The sequence below is a fragment of the Geotrypetes seraphini genome, chromosome 8 (assembly GCF_902459505.1).
Source record: "Geotrypetes seraphini chromosome 8, aGeoSer1.1, whole genome shotgun sequence".
In the NCBI taxonomy this organism is placed as follows: domain Eukaryota; kingdom Metazoa; phylum Chordata; class Amphibia; order Gymnophiona; family Dermophiidae; genus Geotrypetes; species Geotrypetes seraphini.
The window spans coordinates 134,622,465-134,643,688 of record NC_047091.1 but is presented as its reverse complement, the minus strand read 5'-3'; the positions used below and the strand labels follow the sequence as shown (position 1 = coordinate 134,643,688).

Sequence of the window (21,224 nt, the reverse complement as noted above, 5' to 3'; positions counted from 1 at the left end):
AATACTTCCATTTGCTGATTTATATGTACCACTTCAATATACAATCTAAGATACATGCAGCAAACACTTTTGGAAATTACTGTCATGTTTTATATCTCTAGCAATGAAAGAGAAGCACTTAGCTTGTCACTTGTATCACTTTAAAATTGGAAGGGGGACAAATTTCAATAACTCACCTAATTGCAAAATACATAAAACCTTTGGCAAATTTTTAAAGAAAAACTTTGTAATCTTGCTATATGGGCAGGCAACACATGGGAATAGAACAGCTTAGGAACTTTGCAAAAAAACATCTTTCATACAGTTTTTCTCTCCAGAATACTTCTTTGTACACTTTTAGCATGGGGAAGGTAATTTTCACCCAAACTAATTTTAAATGAAATCACCTTCTGAAGGGAATGGCATATGCTATAGTAAAAGATACATACAACATGACTGATAAGTTTAGACTGAAATGACATAATTCAAACAAAATGGCTCTATTTACTGTTAGAGTGCTTAAGAGATTTTGCTGGGAATGTAAGTTGCTATTGGTTTTCCCAACATCGAAGTCCAGCCTTGGCTGATGGCAGCTTTCCCAGCCATTCCACATGTACTTGGAAAAGGAGAACACACCAGAGGACTACTCCTCTTAAATACGATATTTGAATTCAACCACACAGACAGCAGCTTGGGTTTCCCCTTTAATAAACATTGTGGCAACATCAGCTACATTTACAGAAGAACTAAACCTGTTTCCAAATTTTACCCATCTCATCTTTTTTTTTTTTTTTTAATATATGTTACAAACTGAAGTTAGGGAGAACTTGCAACCAAGCCCCACAAAGCACAGCGCAACACTGAAAACAAAGAAATAAGTAGACAGAACCGCCAAGCATTGAACTGAGGCACCTTCTGGACTGCAGCACCTTGGAGAGCAGAGGAGGGGCAATAAAGGCATCCCACTGCTCAGAAACAAGGGCGGCATTCAGGTGGACTTTGGGGAAAAAAAGATGCACTACCTGGTTAAAGTAGATTGAAGCAATGATTTCTTTTAAACAAAAAAAAGCAGAACTAGAATCTCTCGTTTCAATGTTTAATCCTTTCTTTACAAGTTACTTAGACCATGTTTGATTAAGAAAACTGTAAAAGTTAGTAGGAGGCAGGAGTTTTAAACAGCAGATGACGGCACGCGTCCATGCTCTGTGGAATCCTACTTGGTGAGGGGTGGTCTGCAGTGCACTGTTCCATGTCTTCAGTCACGCATTTTTCTGGGAAAGGGGCTTGTGTTTGTGTTTTGTTTTTTTAAACCGACAGCACTGCGTCAAGAGTTTAGTCCACTGGTCGCTTTTCACCATATTTCTTTGTAAACTCTTCAGCGTTCTTTAAGAATTTTTTACGGTCCTTAGAGTATTCTTCAGCTAGATCGGCCCTCAGTGGGTGTTCAGGCTGGGGGTCATTCACCAGTGCTATAAGGGACTGGATTACTGTTTGGATAGAGAAAGAAAACCACAAAGACTGTCAGTGCTGGAAAATAATTGCAAGACACAGTATCACTTGACACATCCAAACTCATGAGAACATAAAAGAACAGTGATTTGTACGCTCCTTAGACTATGACTTGAACAGAGGGAGTCTTCAACAATAAAGATTTTCTGCTTCCAATTCCTCTGGCTCCTTTCATGCACCATGATAGTATCTGTTCCGACACCTGCAATTTCTTGATTATTAGGAATACAGAAATTAAAGCTGTGAGCTAATGATTGAAAGGCATTTTCACAAAGTGTGTGGGAAGGGCTTGTCTGCAAGTACTGCCATGCAGAACACCTGGGTTCATTTCCTGATACAAAACTCTGCTCCCCAGGTAGGAAGAAGTCCAAGTCATTGTACAAAAGTGACACTTATTGATCAGACTTGAAAAGCCCAGGTACATAGAACCAGGGCCGCCATCAGAAATTTCTGGGCCCCTTACTGAGCAATCCTATTGGGCCCCCCACGCACCCCTTCCCCCCCAACCCCCCCTTCTTCCATGGGCCGAATACACATATACTTTTCTCTGTCGCCGCATTCTTTGAACAAAAGATTTGTAAGCCTGCAACCACGTCAAGGTAGACTCTTTCAGCAGGGCCCTAACTAATCTATACCTATCTATTCTAAACTAACATATGTCTAATACTGAACTAATAACAAACTAACAAACATCTGCATAATAAATAACTAATAAATAATAGTGCTAGTAGCTATAATTCACTTTTGAATGTAAAATCTCAGTTAAGGATTTCTTTTGACCTTTGTAGGCCAGAAGTAGATCACAATTGCACAATATTTTTTGTAACAAGTATTAAATGTGTTTTTATAAATACTGTAAGCTTAATAAATATATCAGAAAAAACTACATCTGAGCGCATATCTAAACATACACATCTGAGCGCATATCTGAACATACACATCTGTATGATCCCATCCTCCTCAGCTTGCCTATAGCTGCATCATGCATGTTAAAAATGTACGATATGTTGATATGTGCACCTTCCTTCCTTCTCATCCATCCTCCTCAGCCTGTCCTTACACATCCACAGCTGCATGTTAATAATGATGTATATGTTATGATGATAAATAAGTGCATATGAGCACATCATTAACATGAAGCTATGGATGAATATATAATGATGTTATGAGTGTGCACCTCTTCCTTCCCATCCTCCTCAGCATGTCACATACAGCATGTTACTTTACACAGACTTTGTGTAATGTAACATGCTGTATGTGACATGCTAAGGAGGATGGGAAGGAAGAGGTGCACACTCATAACATCATTATAAATTCATGAATCAATCATCACCACCAGGCTGTGTGTGTTATGGGATGGAGGAAGAAAGGTGCATGTTTAAATTGCGCGGGGACAGAAATTCCCCCCATCCCCGTGAGGACTCCCACCCGTCCCCGCGAGGAATCCCTCCGTCCCCACCCATCCCCGCGAGGAATCCCCTCCGTCCCCATAAACTACAGAAATAGTTATTTCATTTAATTATGCTACTGAATTAAAGGCTCTGGTAGAAACCCATTTAAAAATAAGCAAAAAGACTTTATTCATTTGGAAATATTAATTGGGAAGAATACATACTTTGTAAACGGGTTTCTACCAGAGCCTCTAACGTTTATAAATTTTTATCAACACAACTAATATACTACTTTATCCTGAAGCAAAAAAAAAAAAGAAGAATTTTTTTCCTACCTTTGTTGCCTGGTTTCTGCTTTCCTCATGTTCTCATTTAATTCCTTCCATCCACTGTCTCTCTTCTTTCTGCGTTTTCCATTTGCTCTGTTACTGTGCCTCTCCCTTTCTCCCCCCTCCCAAATTGGTCTAGCAGCCATCTTCTTCCCTCCTCTCCCCCCCATAGTCTGGCATCTCTGTCTTCTTCCCTGCCAGTGTCTTCTCCCCACTCTCTCTTCCCCATTTCCTTTCAGCATCCTTCTCCCCCCTCTGTCTTCCCCATGTGCTTTCAGCGTCCTTCTCCACCCCTTTGTCTTCCCCATATCCTTCTCCACCCCTTTGTCTTCCCTATATCCTTTCAGGGTCCTTCAACCCCCTCTGTCTTCCCCATGTCCTTTCAGCGTCCTTCTCCCCCCTGTCTTCCCCATGCCCTTTCAGCGTCCTTCTCCCCCCATCTTCCCATGTCCTTTCAGCGTCCTTCTCCACCCCTTTGTCTTCCCCATGTCCTTTCAGGGTCCTTCTCCCCGCTCTGTCTTCCCCATGTGCTTTCAGCGTCCTTCCCCCCTCCCGTCTTCCCCATGTGCTTTCAGCGTCCTTCTCCACCCCTTTGTCTTCCCCATATCCTTTCAGGGTCCTTCTCCCCCCTCTGTCTTCCCCATGTGCTTTCAGCGTCCTTCTCCCCCTCTCCCGTCTTCCCCATGTCCTTTCAGCGTCCTTCTCCACCCCTTTGTCTTCCCAGTGCTTTCAGCGGCCTTCTCCCCCCTCAGTTTTACCCATTTCCCTTAAGCGTCTTTTCTTCTCCACTCCACCTTTCCTCCCTTTCTCCCTCCCTGCCCCTTACCTTTGTGGCGCTTCCCCACCTGACAGACAACAGAACAGGCCCGGTCCGACAAACCTCCCTGCCCTGTAGCCGCGAATCTAAATTACCTTCTTACAGCAGCTGGAGTATTGAAGCTGTTGTAAGAAAGTAATTTAGATTCGCTGCTACAGGGCAGGGAGGTTTGTCGGCCGGGCCTGTTGTTGGTCGGTCGGGGGAAGCGCCACAAGGCTAAGGAGACCTAACCGGCTGTGCACACTCCCCCCATGGCTGCACCGGGGCGAACCGCCCCCCCCCCTTCGGTACACGACTGCCTTTTCCCTACCTGCCCTGCCGCAAGCAGCCGACCGGAAGTCTTCCTGATGTCAGCACTGACGTCGGAGGAAGGGAGGGCTTTGCTTAAGCCCTCCCTCCGACGTCAGCGCTGACATCGGGAAGACTTCCAGTCGGCTGTGTGCTGCGGCAGGGCAGGTAAGGAGAAGAGGAGACTATGCTTGCGACCCTGGGGGAGCCCGGGCCCCCTGTCAGCTCCGGGCCCCTGAATGCAGAACTGGTAGTACTGCTCTGATGGCGGCCCTGCATAGAACTAGGCTAAGGACTGCTGTTTCAATGATTGGGCTGAGTTGACAGAGACTATGATGCTATAACTCTGATTGAGCTACAATCCTAAGGACAAAACTGCTAGAAAACTACTGGTATTCCTAATACAGCCTCGTGATTCTTTGGCTCAGTATCTCACAAACTTTGCAAGGCCGTTGCACACTAAACGTGGTGCCCGCGGCTTGAGGCATCCAGAAGTGCGCAGACGTTGATGTGAGGATGTCATTCATGCTCATGCATGACGTCATCACGTCAATGTCCACACATGCATGAAGGCCCTCCAAACGGGGTCCTGAGCCACTAGTGGGGTGTGCTGGAAGGGAAGCAGTGCGGAGAGAAGGAAAGGCGTTGATGCTGGCTGACTGCCTATTGGATGGCTCCTGTATTAACTACAGTCTATAATTATGTTAATGAACAAATGTAATTTCCTTACTCATAGAGGTTGGCTCCCTTATTCCTAAGCCAGGGAAAGATCCCTTGTAATGTGCCTTATATATCGGCCGATATCTTTGTTGGGCAGCGACTAAGGTTTTTACAAAAGTATTAGATGCCAGGCTTCAAGAGGTCATACCTTCTTTAGTGAACAATGATCAAAACTGTTTCATGCATGCGAGACAGACTTTTGACAATATTCGACAGGCTCCACATATCATTTGTGAGTCTCGGCAGGCCAAAATACCTGCCTTGCTGCTCTCTATCAATGCCAAAAAAGCATTCGATAGAGTGTTTTCTAGCCTTTTTTCTTTGTAATTCTTAGGCGCACGGGAATCTCTGGGAGGTATGTGGCCTGGTTATCTTTGTACCACTGCCCTATGGCCAATTTATATATTAATGGGACATATACTGAACCCTTTGAGTTTCACAGAGGTAATACTGTTTTCTATCTTTATAGAACCTCTGGCTCAGATGCTTCAGTCACATGAGAGGATTTGGGGAGTGATGTGTGATGGACCTATACATAAGGTAATGCTTTTTGGAGATGATCTTTTGGCTCTGACTGATCTCAGAAATTCCCTAACTAATGTACTTGGGATTTTGCAAACTTTCTGGAAGGTTTCAAGATTTAAAGTCAATGTGACAAAATCTGAAATCTTGAATATAACCGTCCCCCCGAGCGAGGTCAGCTCTCTACAAAAGAAATTTCCATTTAAGTGGGTTTGTGGCTCTATTGCTTATCTGGGTATAAATTTGCCTAGTGACTTGGATAGGCTATTCGTTTGTAGTTTCCCCCAGAAAGTGAAAAAATATTTGCTGAGCTGGAACAATGTGAGGGCCTCAGCGACAAAAAGAACTTTCAGCAGCACCATAAAGCACAGTTACTTACCGTAACAGGTGCTATCCAGGGACAGCAGGCAGATATTCTCAACATGTGGGTGACGTCACCAACGGAGCCCCCTAGCGGATGTTTTCGCAAGCAGACTTGCTTGAAGACCTTCAAGCTTGCAATTTGCCTGCGCATGTGCACGTGCCCCTCCCGCCCAGTCAGGGCATGCGTCTCCTCAGCATGTCCTCAGTTCAGATAGCTAGCAAAGAAGCCAACCACGGGGAGGTGGGTGGGTAGTGAGAATATCTGCCTGCTGTCCCTGGATAAAGCACAGTTACTTACCGTAACAGGTGTTATCCAGGGACAGCAGGCAGATATTCTTGACTGATGGGTGACGGCACCGACGGAGCCCCGGTACGGACAATTTTAGATTGATTGCACTCTAAGAACTTTAGAAAGTTCTAGCTAGGCCGCACCGCGCGAGTGCCTTCCCGCCCGCAGAGGCGCGCGGTCCCCAGTTAAGATAAGCCAGCTAAGAAGCCAACCCGGGGAGGTGGGTGGGACGCAAGAATATCTGCCTGCTGTCCCTGGATAACACCTGTTAAGGTAAGTAACTGTGCTTTATCCCAGGACAAGCAGGCAGCATATTCTTGACTGATGGGTGACCTCCAAGCTAACAAAAAGAGGGATGGAGGGAAGGTTGGCCATTAAGAAAACAAATTTTGTAAAACAGATTGGCCGAAGTGTCCATCCCGTCTGGAGAATGCATCCAGACAATAATGCGATGTGAAAGTATGAACTGAGGACCAAGTAGCAGCCTTGCAGATTTCCTCAATGGAAGTTGAACGGAGGAAAGCTACAGACGCTGCCATAGCTCTAACCTTGTGGCCCTTGACAGAACCTTCCAGTGTCAGGCCCGACTGAGCATAACAAAATGAAACGCAAGCAGCAAGCCAATTGGATAGGGTGCGTTTAGATACAGGATGACCCAACTTGTTAGGATCAAATGACAAAAACAGTTGAGGAGATGATCTGTGAGGTTTGGTGCGTTCAAGATAGTAAGCCAGAGCACGTTTACAGTCCAAGGTATGCAAAACCTGTTCACCTGGATGAGAATGAGGCTTTGGAAAAAAAACAGGTAGGACGATGGACTGATTAAGATGAAAGTCAGACACAACCTTAGGGAGAAACTTTGGATGTGTACGTAGAACCACCTTATGGTGAAAAACAGTGAAAGGTGGATCAGCCACTAGTGCATGCAACTCACTGACCCTCCTGGCAGAAGTGAGAGCTATGAGGAAGACCACTTTCCAAGTGAGAAATTTGAAATGTGCTGTGGCCAAAGGTTCAAAAGGAGGCTTCATTAAAGCGGAAAGAACCACATTGAGATCCCAAACCACAGGAGGGGGCTTGAGAGGTGGTTTCACATTGAAAAGGCCCCTCATAAATCTAGAAACTAAAGGATGAGCCGAGAGGGGTTTTCCATGAACCGGCTCATGAAAAGCAGCAATGGCACTAAGATGAACTCTGATAGAAGTAGATTTAAGGCCAGAGTCAGACAAGGAAAGAAGATAGTCCAACACCAGTCCCACTGCTAGAGACATGGGATTATGGTGATGTAAGAGGCACCAGGAAGAATACCGAGACCACTTCTGTTGATAACACTGAAGAGTGGCCGGTTTCCTGGAAGCATCAATGATAGAATGGACAGGCTGAGAAAGGAGAGAATGAGCCGAAGTCAGCCCGAGAGAAACCAAGCTGTCAGGTGCAGAGACTGCAGGTTGGGATGCAGAAGGGACTGTTGATGCTGAGTAAGCAGAGAAGGAAACAGTGGAAGAGGTATGGGTTCCCTGGAACTGAGTTGAAGTAGAAGGGAGAACCAATGTTGCCTGGGCCACCGTGGAGCGATGAGAATCATGGTGGCTCGTTCCCTCTTGAGCTTGAACAATGTCCGCAGCATGAGCGGTAGAGGGGGAAATGCATATAGGAAGAGACTGGTCCAATCCAGAAGAAATGCATCGGGCGCCAGACGGTAAGGAGAGTAGAGTCTGGAGCAAAACAGGGGCAGCTGATGGTTGTGGGGAGCTGCAAAAAGGTCCACTTGAGGAGTGCCCCATTGAGCGAAAATGGACTGAAGAGTCGAGGGATCGAGAGTCCATTCGTGAGGTTGGAGAATTCTGCTGAGATTGTCCGCTAAGGAATTCTGTTCCCCTTGAATGTAGACAGCCTTCAGGAATAAGTGACGAGCTGTCGCCCAAGACCAAATCCGTTGGGCTTCCTGACACAACAGGCGAGAGCCCGTTCCTCCCTGTTTGTTGATGTAGTACATTGCAACTTGATTGTCTGTGCAAATGAGTAGTACTTGAGGAAAGAGAAGATGTTGAAATGCTTTGAGGGCATAAAACATTGCTCGGAGTTCCAGGAAATTGATGTGGTGTTTCTTTTCCTGGGCAGTCCAAAACCCCTGAGTTCGGAACTCGTTCAAGTGAGCTCCCCAGGCGTAGGGGGAGGAATCCGTGGTGATGACTAGTTGATGCGGAGGTAGATGGAACAGCAGACCTCTGGATAGGTTTGAAGATGTCAACCACCAAAGAAGTGACTGTTGAAGAGACGAGGTCACAGATATGTGTTGCGAACAAGGATCCGTCGCCTGGGACCATTGGTTCGCTAAGGTCCATTGAGGAGTAAGCAGGTGGAGACGTGCGAAGGGGGTGACATGTACTGTCGAAGCCATGTGCCCCAATAGCACCATCATGTGATTCGCAGAAATGGTAATCTGTTGAAACACCTGTCGACAGAGATGAAGGATGGTCTGAAGGCGGTTGGATGGAAGAAATGCCCGCATCAGAACAGTGTCCAGAATGGCTCCAATGAATTGAAGTCGCTGGGTTGGAATGAGGTGCGACTTGGGTAGATTGATTTCGAAACCCAACAGTCGAAGGAAGTGAATGGTCTGGTTGGTGGCCAGCAGAACCGCCTGAGGAGAATGAGCCTTGATCAACCAGTCGTCCAAGTAAGGGAAAACCTGAAAATTGTGAGAGCGGAGATAGGCCGCTTCGACAATCAGGCACTTGGTGAATACCCTGGGAGAGGAGGCCAGACCGAAGGGTAGCACCTTGTACTGATAATGGTTTTGATTGATGAGAAAGCGTAGATATTGCCTGGACGCCCGATGGATAGGAATATGTGTGTAAGCCTCTTTCAGATCGAGGGAGCATAGCCAGTCGCCCTGAGAGATGAGAGGGTAGAGGGTGGCAAGAGAGAGCATTTTGAACTTCTCTTTGACCAAGCATTTGTTGAGATCTCTGAGATCTAATATAGGTCTGAGGTCTCCGGTCTTTTTGGGAACTAGAAAGTACCGGGAGTAAAATCCCTGACCTCTCTGATCGTGAGGAACTTCTTCGATGGCATTGAGAAGAAGAAGGGATTGAACCTCTTGAGCTAGAAGGAGGGACTGAGACTTGTTGGAAGCAGACTCTTTTGGCAGGCCTAACGGCGGAGGAGTCTGAAAATTGAGGGAGTAGCCGTGGGCTATGATAGAGAGCACCCACTGGTCGGTGGTGATCACTTCCCATCGAGTTAGAAAGATGTTTAGTCGACCTCCTATAGGTTGCGGAAGAGGACCTGAGGGAGGAAGACTGGCAATGCCCTGGAGAAGCGAGTCAAAAGGGCTGAGTCGGTTTAGGCTGAGCAACAGGCTTCATGGCAGGCGGCTGTTGTTGACGAGCCTGTTGTTGTTGCTGCCTTTGCCTCCGAGGCTGAGGAGGATGAGGCTGAATCGACCGAGCAGAAAAACGCCTCTGATAGGACATCTGCTGCCTGAAAGGACGAGGAGGAGGAAGTTTCTTTTTGTTTTTCAATAAAGTATCCCACCTCGTCTCATGAGCAGAAAGCTTCTGAGTGGTGGTATCCAGAGATTGACCAAACAGCTCATCACCCAGGCAGGGAGCATTGGCAAGGCGGTCCTGGTGGTTCACATCAAGGTCTGAGACGCGAAGCCACGCCAGTCGTCTCATCGCTACAGCCATAGCAGTAGCTCGAGAGGTCAGTTCAAAAGTGTCATAGATGGAATGGACCATAAACTTCCTGAGTTACAAGAGACTGGCAGTGCATTGTTGAAAAGCAGAAAGCTTGCGGTCAGGAATATATTTCTGAAAAGTGGCCATCTGCTGGGTAAGATGTTTCAGGTAAAAGGAAAAGTGAAACGCATAGTTACCTGAACGGTTGGCCAACATAGTATTTTGGTAAAGTCGTTTACCAAATTTATCCATGGCCTTGCCTTCTCTGCCAGGAGGGACAGAGGCATATACACTAGAGCCTGCAGATTTTTTGAGGGTTGACTCCACCAGCAAAGATTCATGTGGAAGCTGAGGTTTGTCAAACCCTGGGATAGGAATAACTTTATAAAGTGATTCTAACTTCCTTGGAGCTCCTGGAATTGTGAGAGGAGTTTCCAAATTTTTATAAAAAGTTTCCCTTAATATATCATGAAGGGGTAACTTTAAAAATTCTTTGGGAGGTTGTTCAAAGTCCAAAGTCTCCAAGAATGCTTTTGACTTCTTAGAATCAGATTCCAAGGGAAGAGAAAGGGTGTCTGACATTTCCCTAAGAAATTTGGTGAAGGAAGAGTGCTCTGGCTTACTAGCAGGATCCTGCACCGATGGGTCAGCCTCATCCGATGAAAAATCCTCCTCGGTACCGAGGGGATCATCAGAGTCATCCCATAAATCAGGGTCCCGTACCGATGGGAGACGGCCCTGAGACAAAGGAGTAGAGGATTCGGTACACCTGGGTTTGCGTACCGATTTGCCTGAACGCATCGACACCGTACCTGGTGACTGTAAAACGGGACGGGCATCGGTAAGCGGTACCGGATCAAAGGCCAAGTGAGCCGTACGTCGAAGAGACTTTGGCTCCACCGATAAGACAGGCATAGAAATAGAAGAGGCAGATTTAAGCGGTACCGATAACGTCGATGCCGATAACATAGGCTGGTCGACTATCGGTACCGCAGGCTCAGTGGATACCAACACCGGAAGGTTCGGAGTTAGCAGAGCCGGGAGCAGGTGTTGTAATTGCTCCTTAAGCTGGACCTGAAGGATGGATGCTATACGCTCATCCAGAGACGGTCCCGATGGCACCGGTACCGCTATTTTCTTGCTCGGTACCTGCGGTGCCGCTCGACGCTCAGGCGAAGTCGATGCCAATGAAGAGGCAGTGACTTCTATGGGAGCGGAGCATTTGCGGGGCCGGCGCGCAGTCTGCAGGACTTGGCTCACTGCTTGTTCGACTGGCGGGCCGAGAACAGAAGGGGATGGCTTCTTAGCCGGCTTACCTGAAGGGTGCGACACCGAAGAGACCTCTTGCGGTGTCGAAACCACCGGTGCCGATTTGGAGGAAGTCGTTGGAGTCGACGCTGGTGGAACTTCCATAGCGGTACCGAAAAGAATCCGCTGTTGAAATTGGCGGTTCTTCAAAGTTCTCTTTTGAAGAGAACTACAGCGGGTGCACGTTTCTGCCCTATGGTCCGGACCCAAACACTGAAGGCACCACTTGTGCGGGTCGGATAAAGAAATAGGGCGTGCACACCACTGACACTTCTTAAAACCCGGAGAAGGGGGCATGAAGGGAAAAACGGCAGTAGCAAAATCGAAGCCCGAGGCTTCGATGGTGCCAACAGGCCCCGCCGGGGCAGACTGAAAAAAGTCGAAAAATAGACTTTTGTTTTTTTTTGTTTTAAGGAAAATAACAAAAGAAGAAAAAGTGAATAAATTCACGAGAAAAATTACGCGAGCGGGAATGCGAAAAAGAGAGTCCAAGAGCCGTTGGAAACACGCGTCTTCTTAGCTCCGCGGAAACTAAGAAACTGGGGACCGCGCGCCTCTGTCGGGCGGGAAGGCACTTGCGCAGTGCGGCCTAGCTAGAACTTTCTAAAGTTCTTAGAGTGCAATCACTCTAAAATTGTCCGTACCGGGGCTCCGTCGGTGCCGTCACCCATCAGTCAAGAATATGCTGCCTGCTTGTCCTGGGATAATACCTGTTACGGTAAGTAACTGTGCTTTATCCCAGGACAAGCAGGCAGCATATTCTCTACATGTGGGAGACATCCAAGCTAACCAAAAAGGGATGGAGAGAGAGTTGGCAATTTAGGAGAACAGATTTTGCAAAACTGACTGGCCAAAATGGCCGTCACGCCTGGAGAAAGCATCCAGACAGTAGTGCGAGGTGAACGTATGAACCAAGGATCAAGTGGCAGCTTTACTGATTTCCTCAATTGGAGTCGAGCGGAGGAAAGCAACAGATGCCGCCATCACTCTGACCTTGTGGCCCGTGACTCGACCCAGTAGGGAGAGACCAGCCTGAGCGTAACAGAAAGAAATACAAGCAGCCAACCAGTTAGAAATGGTCCGCTTAGAAACAGAGCGACCCAAGCGATTAGGATCGAAAGAGAGGAAGCTGGGGAGCAGAATGATGAGGAGCGGTGCGCTTCAAGTCGAAGGCCAGCGCATGCTTACAATCAAGAGAATGCAGAGCCACTTCTCCAGGGAGATAATGGGTCTTCGGAAAAAACACAGGAAGAACAATGGATTGGTTGATGTGCAAATCAGAAACAATCTTAGGCAAGAACTTAGGATGGGTACAGAGGATCACCTTATCATGATGGAAGACAGTGAAAGGTGGGTCCGCCACCAAGGCTCGAAGCTCACTGACCCGACGGGCAGAAGTGAGAGCTATAAGAAACACAACCTTCCAAGTAAGATACTTCAAGTGAGCCCGCACTAGCAGTTCAAACGGAGGTTTCATCAATTGAGCAAGGACCACGTTAAGGTCCCAAACCACAGGAGGAGGTTTAAGGGGCGGATGAACATGGAAAAGGCCTTTCATGAAGCGGGAAACCACATGATGAACAGAAATAGGCTTCCCGTTAACCGGCTGGTGAAAAGCAGCAATTGCACTAAGATGGACTCGAACCGAAGAGGACTTGAGTCCAGCGCCAGACAAGTGTAACAGATAATCCAGGACAGCAGATAAGGAGACAGATAGCGGATCCTGCTGCCGAGTAGCACACCAGGAAGAAAAGTGGGTCCACTTCTGATGGTAAAATTGGCGAGTGGACTTCTTCCGAGATGCCTCCAGGACATCCAGCACAGGCTGGGAGAGCTGGAATGAGGGCATTAAGTCTCGAGGATCCAAGCCGTCAAGTGCAGAGACTGTAGGTTGGGATGAAGCAGAGAACCCCGACTCTGCGTAAGCAGAGAAGGAAAAAGAGGCAGAAGAAAAGGCTCCCTGGAACTGAGTTACAACAGAAGGGAGAACCACGGCCATCGGGGCCACCAAGGAGCTATCAGGATCATGGTGGCACGTGTGGACTTGAGCCTGACGAGAGTCTTCAGAATCAGAGGGAATGCATACAGAAACAGGTCCGTCCAATCCAGCAGAAAGGCATCCGCCTCGAGCCTGAGAGGGGTGTAAACCCTGGAGCAGAAGCGGGGCAACTTGTGATTGAGGGGGGACGCAAACAGATCGCCGTCCTGAGTCCCCCAATAGTAAACACTTGACGCAGAGTCAAGGAATGGAGGGACCATTCGTGAGGCTGCAGAAGACGACTCAACCTGTCCGCCAGACAATTGTGCTGGCCCTGAATATAGACTGCCTGGAGGAAGATGTTGCAGCAGATGGCCCAATCCCAGAGTCGAATCGCCTCCTGGCACAGGGACAGAGACCCCGTGCCCCCTTGTTTGTTGATACAATACATGGCGACCTGTCTGTGCGAAACAGCACCACTAGGTCACAAAGCAGGTGACAAAAAGCTTTCAGAGTGAGGAAAATCGCTCGAAGCTCCAGCAGATTGATGTGACAAAGGCGGTCGGCACTGGACCAAAGATCCTGAGTGCGAAGACCGTCCAGATGAGCCCCCCAGGCATAGGTCGACGAGTCTGTTGTGAGGACCTACTGCGGGGGAGGAGCATGAAACGGAAAACCTCTGGAAAGATTGGAAGAGTGCATCCACCAACGGAGAGACTGCTTCAACAAAGGCGTCAAGACAACAAGTTGGGAGGTGAAGTCTGGCAAAAGGAGTCATGTGAACCATGGAGGCCATGTGACCTAGGAGGATCATCACCAGCCGAGCTGATGCCGAGGACAGATGGGTCGCCCTCTGGAATAAACGGACAAGAGCCTCCTGATGAGGCCGAGGCATGAAGGAGTGGAGACGAACCGTGTCTAGGACCGCTCCGATGAACTCGAGAGACTGGGACGGGCAGAGGTGAGATTTGGGAAAGTTCACCTCGAAGCGAGACTCTGAAGGAGCAAGATGGTTTGATTCGTTGCTCGCAGAACTTCAAGGCGAGAGGACGCTTTGATCAACCAGTCGTCGAGGTAGGGAAACACCTGCAGGCCGCGGAGGCGCAGGGCCGCTGCTACCACAACAAGACATTTCGTGAAGACCCTTGGACAGGCCCCCACCCGGAATCTCAGAAACCGGCGAGAGGCTGGGTGTATCGGAATGTGCGTGTATGCCTCCTTGAGGTCCAACAAGCACAGCCAGTCCCCCTCATCCAAGAGGGGATACAACGTAGGCAGGGTGAGCATTCTGAATTGTTCCCTGATCAGAAACTTGTTCAGAGCCCGGAGGTCCAGGATCGGATGCAGATCCCCCGTCTTCTTGGGTGCCAGGAAGAACCGGGAATAAAATCCCGTGTTCCACTGGGCCGGAGGAACTTCCTCGATCGCCCGGAGGCGAAGAAGGGCCAGAGCCTCTTGCAGAAGGAGAGGCAGCTGAGACCGGGCAGAAGGAAACTCTCTTGGAGGGAGGTCCGGGGGTACGTGACTGAAGTGAAGGGGGTACCCCTCTCAAATGATGGAAAGCACCCAATAGTCTGAAGTAAGACTTTCCCACTGGGCATAGAAATAATGGAGACGACCCCCGATGGGAAGGGGGGAAGGCTCCAGGAGGAAAGGAGCCCGAAGGCTCAATCCAGAATTGTCAAAAAGACGGCCCAGGCTTCGCCGGAGCCGACAGCTGGACCTTAGCCTGACGTGGCTGCTGATGTTGTAGCCGCTTTGAAGGAGGCCGAGAAAAGGCAGGAGTAGATTTATGCGGGTACCTCCGAAGAGGAATTTTGTATTGCCGAGCCGGGGGGGCTTTTGGCTTAAGCTTCACCAGAGAGGCGAAGGACTGTTCGTGGTCCGAGAAGCGCTTGGTGGCAGACTCAATGGAATCATCAAAGAGCTCATGACCTACACACGGGAGATTAGCAAGGTGATCCTGTAGATTCGGATCCATATCCACGATCTGGAGCTAGGCGAGGCGACGCATGGCGATTGCAAAGGCCGGGACCCTCGAGGACAACTCGAAGGCATCATAGACCGCCTGGAACATGTAGAGGCATAGCTGGAAGAAGGTGTCTTCGAGGAGATGAAACTCCTGACGCCGAGAAATCGGCACGTCCGCCTGGAACAAGTGGAGGGAGTTCACACAGAACCGGAGGTAGGATGTGAAGATAAAGTTATAGTTGAGGACACAGATCGCCATCATTGAGTTTTGATAAAGATGGCGACCAAACTTGTCCAACGTACGGCCCTCTCGACCTGGAGGGACGGCAGCGTACACCTTCGAGGGGTTGGACTTCTTCAAGGAAGACTCAATCACCAAGGACTAGTGAGAAAGCTGAGAGCTTTCGAACCCCTTGACCGGGATGGTTCGGTAACAGGACTATAACTTAGAGGGAATGGCTGTGACAGCATATGGAGTCTCCAGGTTCCGGAGAAAAGTCTGTCATAGAACCTGATGCAAAGGTAATCGGAGAGCCTCACGAGGAGGATGATCCACACCCATTTCAACCAGGTATGCCTGGGTATAGCGGGATTCAGACTGGAGATCCAGGTCCAAAGTCCTGCCCATGTCAGAGATGAAACGAGCAAAGGAAGAGTTTTGAGAAGAAGACTCATCCTCCCGCGAAGACTCTGAGCGAGATCTGGGAGCAGCTGAAAAAGAGGGAGAAATTTCCCTCGAATAATAAGTCGGGGCCTCGGAGTCCCGCGAATGGGAGACCGAAAAGGCCCGACTAAAGCGTCTAGGGGGCGTCGAAGAGCGACCCCGTGAAAGGCGAACCCGGGGAAGGCCCCGGGGTCCGAGGAACCAGCTGACGAAGCCTCAGAAAAGATGGGGTAAAGGAAAAACCCTCCATCGGCTGCGAAGACTTCTTAGAAGCAGGTAATCGCCTCGATGGAGAACACAAAGTGGAGTCCAACTCGAGGACACGGGTGTGTCTGGAGCGTTTCTTGGTCGGAAACCTGCCCCAAAGGGGCGGAGAAGACCGGGGCTTTTTAAGAGAAACAAACCTCGATTTGGCCGCGGGGGAGAAATGGCCCCCAGATCTGGATCACCAAAAAGTCACAGGTGACTCCGGAGAGTAAGAATCACTCGAAAGAACCCGACGAGTCCTTCGGGTAAGGCCTCGAGACACGAGAGGACGCTCAGGTTGGTCAGACCGAGACTGGGTAGAGACCCAGGTTAGAGGCGTCGAAGCCGGGGCCAGTTGGCTCACCACCGAGGAAAGCTGCGTGGTAATTATAGCCTTAAGCATGTCCTCGAACATAGGCACCGAGACCAAGGGTACTTGGTTCCGGGGTGCAGCAGTGCGCTCCTTCGGGGGCAACCTCGATGAAGAGTATTCCCTACGTGAGGAGGCACGCTTAGAGTGATGTCTTGAAGACGCCAACGAGGCGGCGCTGACATGAGACTCCGAGGTAGGCTTCTTTGCCAGCACACCTGAGGAGGAAAGAGGAGACTTACCCGAGGCTGGAGTAGCAGAAGGAACTGAGGCCGGAATCTTTGAGGCCAACGGGGACTTCGAGGCCGAGGCACCCAATGACGGTGCCGAGGCCGAGCTCGAGGCCTGTCCCGCAGGATCCATGGGGCCAGAGTTGGAGAATCTTGGCCACCCTTCAACAAAGAGCACGCGGTGCAAAGTCGCACAACAGGGACACGAATCAGTGTGGTGCTCTGCACCCAGGCACTCCACACACCAGCGATGAGGGTCGGTGATGTAAATAACCCGGTTGCACTTAGTACAGTTTTTAAACCCGGAACGAGGCCGGGACATAGGAAAAAATACAGCCGCAGCCCCACGAGGCCAGGCGGCCAGAGAAAGACTGGGAACCCAGTCAAAATTATACGAACTGAAATAAAGGAAAACAAAGATGCGAGCACAGCGACTCAACGAAAACTAAACAAAAAAAGCCGCGGTGCAAGAGGGCCAACGATAATGCGTGAAGCAAGGGAGCAGTGCTTCTGGCTCCACGGAAAACATAGAACTGAGGACACGCTGAGGAGATACATGCCCTGACTGGGCAGGAGGGGCATGCACACATGCGCGGGCCAATCGCAAGCTTGAAGGTCTTCAAGCAAGTCTGCTTGCGAAAACGTCCACTAGTGAGCTCCGTCGGTGAAGTCACCCACATGTTGAGAATATGTTGCCTGCTTGTCCTGGGATAATTATATTTTTTTTGGCCCTGCCTGTCAAATTGCCGAATGTTTGTGGTAATCCCCATCCAATCAGTCGCTCTGAGAGTGACTAACACATGCACAGAGCTAGTGTTGGGAAGTCCTAACAGCTTAGTGGCAGGGGAAGCACCTCAGCTGTTGGGGCTTTTTTCTTTATCAAAAGGTGGTGCAGAGTCTTGTAATTTCAAAATTGGATTTCTGTAAAAGCGGAGACTTAGAGGGGACATGATAGAAACCTTCAAAATCATGAAGGGTGTAGAAAAAGTAGATAGGGACAGATTTTTCAAATTATGGGGAACTACAAGTACTAGTGGGCACTCGGAGAAATTGAAAGGGGATAGGTTTAGAACAAATGCCAGGAAGTTCTTTTTCACAAAGAGGGTGGTGGATACATGGAACGCGCTACCAGAAGAAGTGATAAGCAGGAGCACGCTACAGGGCTTCAAAGAAGGTTTGGATAGGTACCTAGAGGACAAAGGGATTGAGGGGTACAGATAGGTTTAGAGGATTAGAGGTAAGTTGCAAAATTAGTCTGGGACCACTGTTCAGGCGATAGGCCTGATGGGCCGCCGCGTGGGCGGACCGCTGGGCAGGATGGACCTCTGGTCTGTCCCAGCGGAGGCACCTTCTTATGTTCTTATTGTGAAATCGAAAATTAAAGCATTTCAGGTTGTGCAAAATATAGCAGCCAGAATGATTACATGAGTAGCTCGGAATGACCATATTACACCGGTACTAAAATATCTGCATTGGTTACCAATTCAGGTGAGGATTGATTACAAAGTGTTGACAATTGTCCATCAGATAATTCAAGGGGTGGTGCCTTGGTACCTAGCACAGACTTTGAAAAAATATATGCCTTTAAGATCGTTGAGGTCTCAGTCAGCAATGAGATTATCAATTGCAGCACTTGGTGAAATACATTGTAAGTAGAGAACACAAGCAACAGCTATTTCAGTTGCAGGTCCACATTTGTGGAATGGATTATCAAGATATTTGAGATTTTTAAAAGCCCTCTGATTTTTAAACAAACAATTGAAAACTTATCTATTTGTTAAAGTTTTCTATTAGTATTGTACTGTTTTAAGTAGATGTGATATAAATGTGAGGTTTGTAAGGAAGGAGTCTGAAGAGATAATATTTTTCTGTTACGAGTTGTATGTAGTTGACTATGTGTGTTTTATTATAATCCGCTTAGGCATTAAGCAGAGAATAAATTTTTTTTTGGTCCATGTTGATTAGCAACCTGTGCTTGAACCAAGACTGCTTCAGAAATAGTCTTCAAATCTACAGTATTTTATCCAATTTCTTTTAGCAGGGAAGACTGTATGCAATTAACGACATCCCACAGTGATTTCAAGTGTCACAACGGCTGGTCTTAACTTTTCCTGCTCCTCCTCCTGGGTCATAGCTTTCATTAAATTACTCACTGATTCCTGACCCAGGGTTTTGAAAGCAGCTTGCAAGGTTCACCAGCATGGGGTCTGAGCCGTACAGCACTCCGATAGCACTGCCCTCTCAACTGGGGAGCCATTCTTTGATCATGGCTAAAGGAAGCCCTGTCGATGCTGCTAAGTCAACTGCTTTCAGAGATGCCGAAGCAGGAACTGCGCTTGGAGCAAGAGGAACTCTAAACGCCTCTAATGTGGTCTGCTTCAACTCAATGGTCTGACCAGAATCTGAGGGGTAGGTTCTGGATTTTCCTCTCCTCTTTCCCCATACTCAGGTATGAGGATCGTCACTTGGGAAGCCAAAGATAAGCAGGAGCTTTTCACACTCCTTACCAGATGCCATTTTGCCACGGATCTTTAGTTTATTTTTAATGTCTGCCTTTTATGACTGTAGTTTCATTTAAGGTGGCTATTTGGTGTCCAAGTCTGTTGCTGTATTTTATATTTTGTGTAAATTATTTATTCATTTATTTGGATTTATTAACCATCTGAACCACTTCTCTGGTACTGCTCCATGGCAGTAGCTATGGCACTTTCCATCCCTCTCCAGACCTCAACAGGTTGCCTCCAGGCCCTGACTCTGCTAAATAGCAATCTGAGCTAGAGGGCCTGAGGACAAAAAAGTTTGAACCTTTAGCTGATGATTTTGTCACCTGATGTCTGATCACCAGCTTGGAGTCTTTTTAAAGGTGTTTCTTTTTCTCCACAGCATCTAAGAACAGGGGCTCTCAACCCAGTCCTTGTGAAACACCAAAGTCAGTCAGTGTGTACAAATTATTCATGCATATTCATTGTAGGTATCCTGAAAACCTGACTAGCTTGGTATATCCTGAAGGCTGGGTTGAAAACTCAGTGGCGGTTGTTAGTGTTCCTGATCCAATACAGTATCTTTCTTTTTAGAAAATTACTTTTAAATCTTAAGCAATGCTTCTCAAACTTGTATAGTATCTAATGTAGGTCTCCACCTGCCTCACCTACATCATGCAAACAGAAGCTTGTAGGGCCTGTGAATCAGTATGCACTTGCTTTGTTCCCCCTCCTCCCCCCCCAGTTCTCTTTGTATGGGTTTCTAGTTTTAACAGGAAGTCTGTACAGGAGGAGGGAAACAGGGCCTATCGTCATTCATTAACTTGCAGGCTCTATTCTGACTAGCAAAATAAAATTAACACTGGCCTCAGAAATCTAGCAGTGTCATTCCATGCTAAGTGATGTAATGGTCCCCACCAACAATGAGAACAAGTACGAGCATGAAATCGCATCGCTACTGCTGCGCTGTAACTAACAAGGAAACAAAGCGCGTGCATGCAAAGGGCGGGAAGTCCCGGCTCCCTCCACGGATTTCTAGTCATAAAACTTAGCCTCAATAAAATATCCATACCTTAAATGTATGATGACCGAACCCACAGTACTAAGACTCCCAAACAGAACCTGAAGTTCAAGCAACTGTAAAAGCCAGACATACTCACAAGCTAGTTGTTAGAGCTAGTTGAAGCCAGTTTGCAGCAAAAGCATGGCAGAATGTAACAACTGTGGTCTCTTTTTTTTTTTTTTAACAGAGAAGGGAAAGAAGAAAAAAATTGAGACCCAGTCAGACCCTCTAGCAATGGAGGGAGGGTGAGGCAGAGACAAGGGGGGGCCCATGTGTAACCTCTAAAGCCGGCACTGTTCAGCCGGACACCCCTGTCTCACTGAAGAGAAAATCTCTACAGGAGAAATAGCATTGCCAGCTCACTGAAGAGAAACCTCAACAGGAGAAACAGAATGGCAGTCTCACTGAAGAGAAACCTCAACAGGAGAAAATAAAGTTCCAGCCACAGCCAGAATTCAGGAGCTAGTTGAATAGCGACATTTTCCTGCTGGGAGATAGAGAATACTAGATAAACAGGAGGAGTGCCAGCCAATAGGACCACCTGTTAATCAGTTTCTCTATCTCCGCCTGCTGGTAGATGTGAGCTATCCCATTGGTCTCTGGATTCATCTGCTGCTGTTGCTAGGGAAAGAGAATTTTCCTAAGATTTTAGATTCCTAACTGCAATAGTCACTGAGCTAGACCCACTTGTCTGGCTGGATGTTGGCAGCATTGTGCACAGTGATGAATAAAGTGTCATTTTAGCTGCTTGTAAAATTAAGAATTGGTCAAGAGTGCCTACCTGAAAACTTTGCTCAAAGTGTGCCCCCAAATTTGTCAGTTTCTTGCAATGTTGTAATATGGGGGGGGGGGGGGGTTGTGGTGAATGTTTAGTAATTAGCACTATATTCTGTGCTTCATTTGCTGTTCATTTTCCAGTGAAGGCAGCAATGGATTTATCAGTTTGTTGCTATGTATAACATTTGTGTACCATTCGTATTTTCTAGGTATTAAAATAGTTTTTACATTCAGAATTGATAGG

The 21,224-nt window shown here is 47.9% G+C and overlaps 1 protein-coding gene across 2 annotated transcripts in view; it reads right to left on the bottom strand.

Moving 5' to 3' along the window:
• Positions 1–670: 670 nt before the first annotated feature.
• The window catches only part of UBE2L3 (ubiquitin conjugating enzyme E2 L3), an 85,125-nt gene continuing 64,571 nt past the window's right edge, over positions 671–21,224 (bottom strand). For both annotated transcript variants that reach the window (XM_033953627.1, XM_033953626.1), the window contains exon 4: positions 671–1,466. In XM_033953627.1, the coding sequence (XP_033809518.1) occupies positions 1,312–1,466 (155 nt within the window). In that variant the 3' untranslated portion in view covers positions 671–1,311. The remainder of the gene's footprint in view (positions 1,467–21,224) is intronic.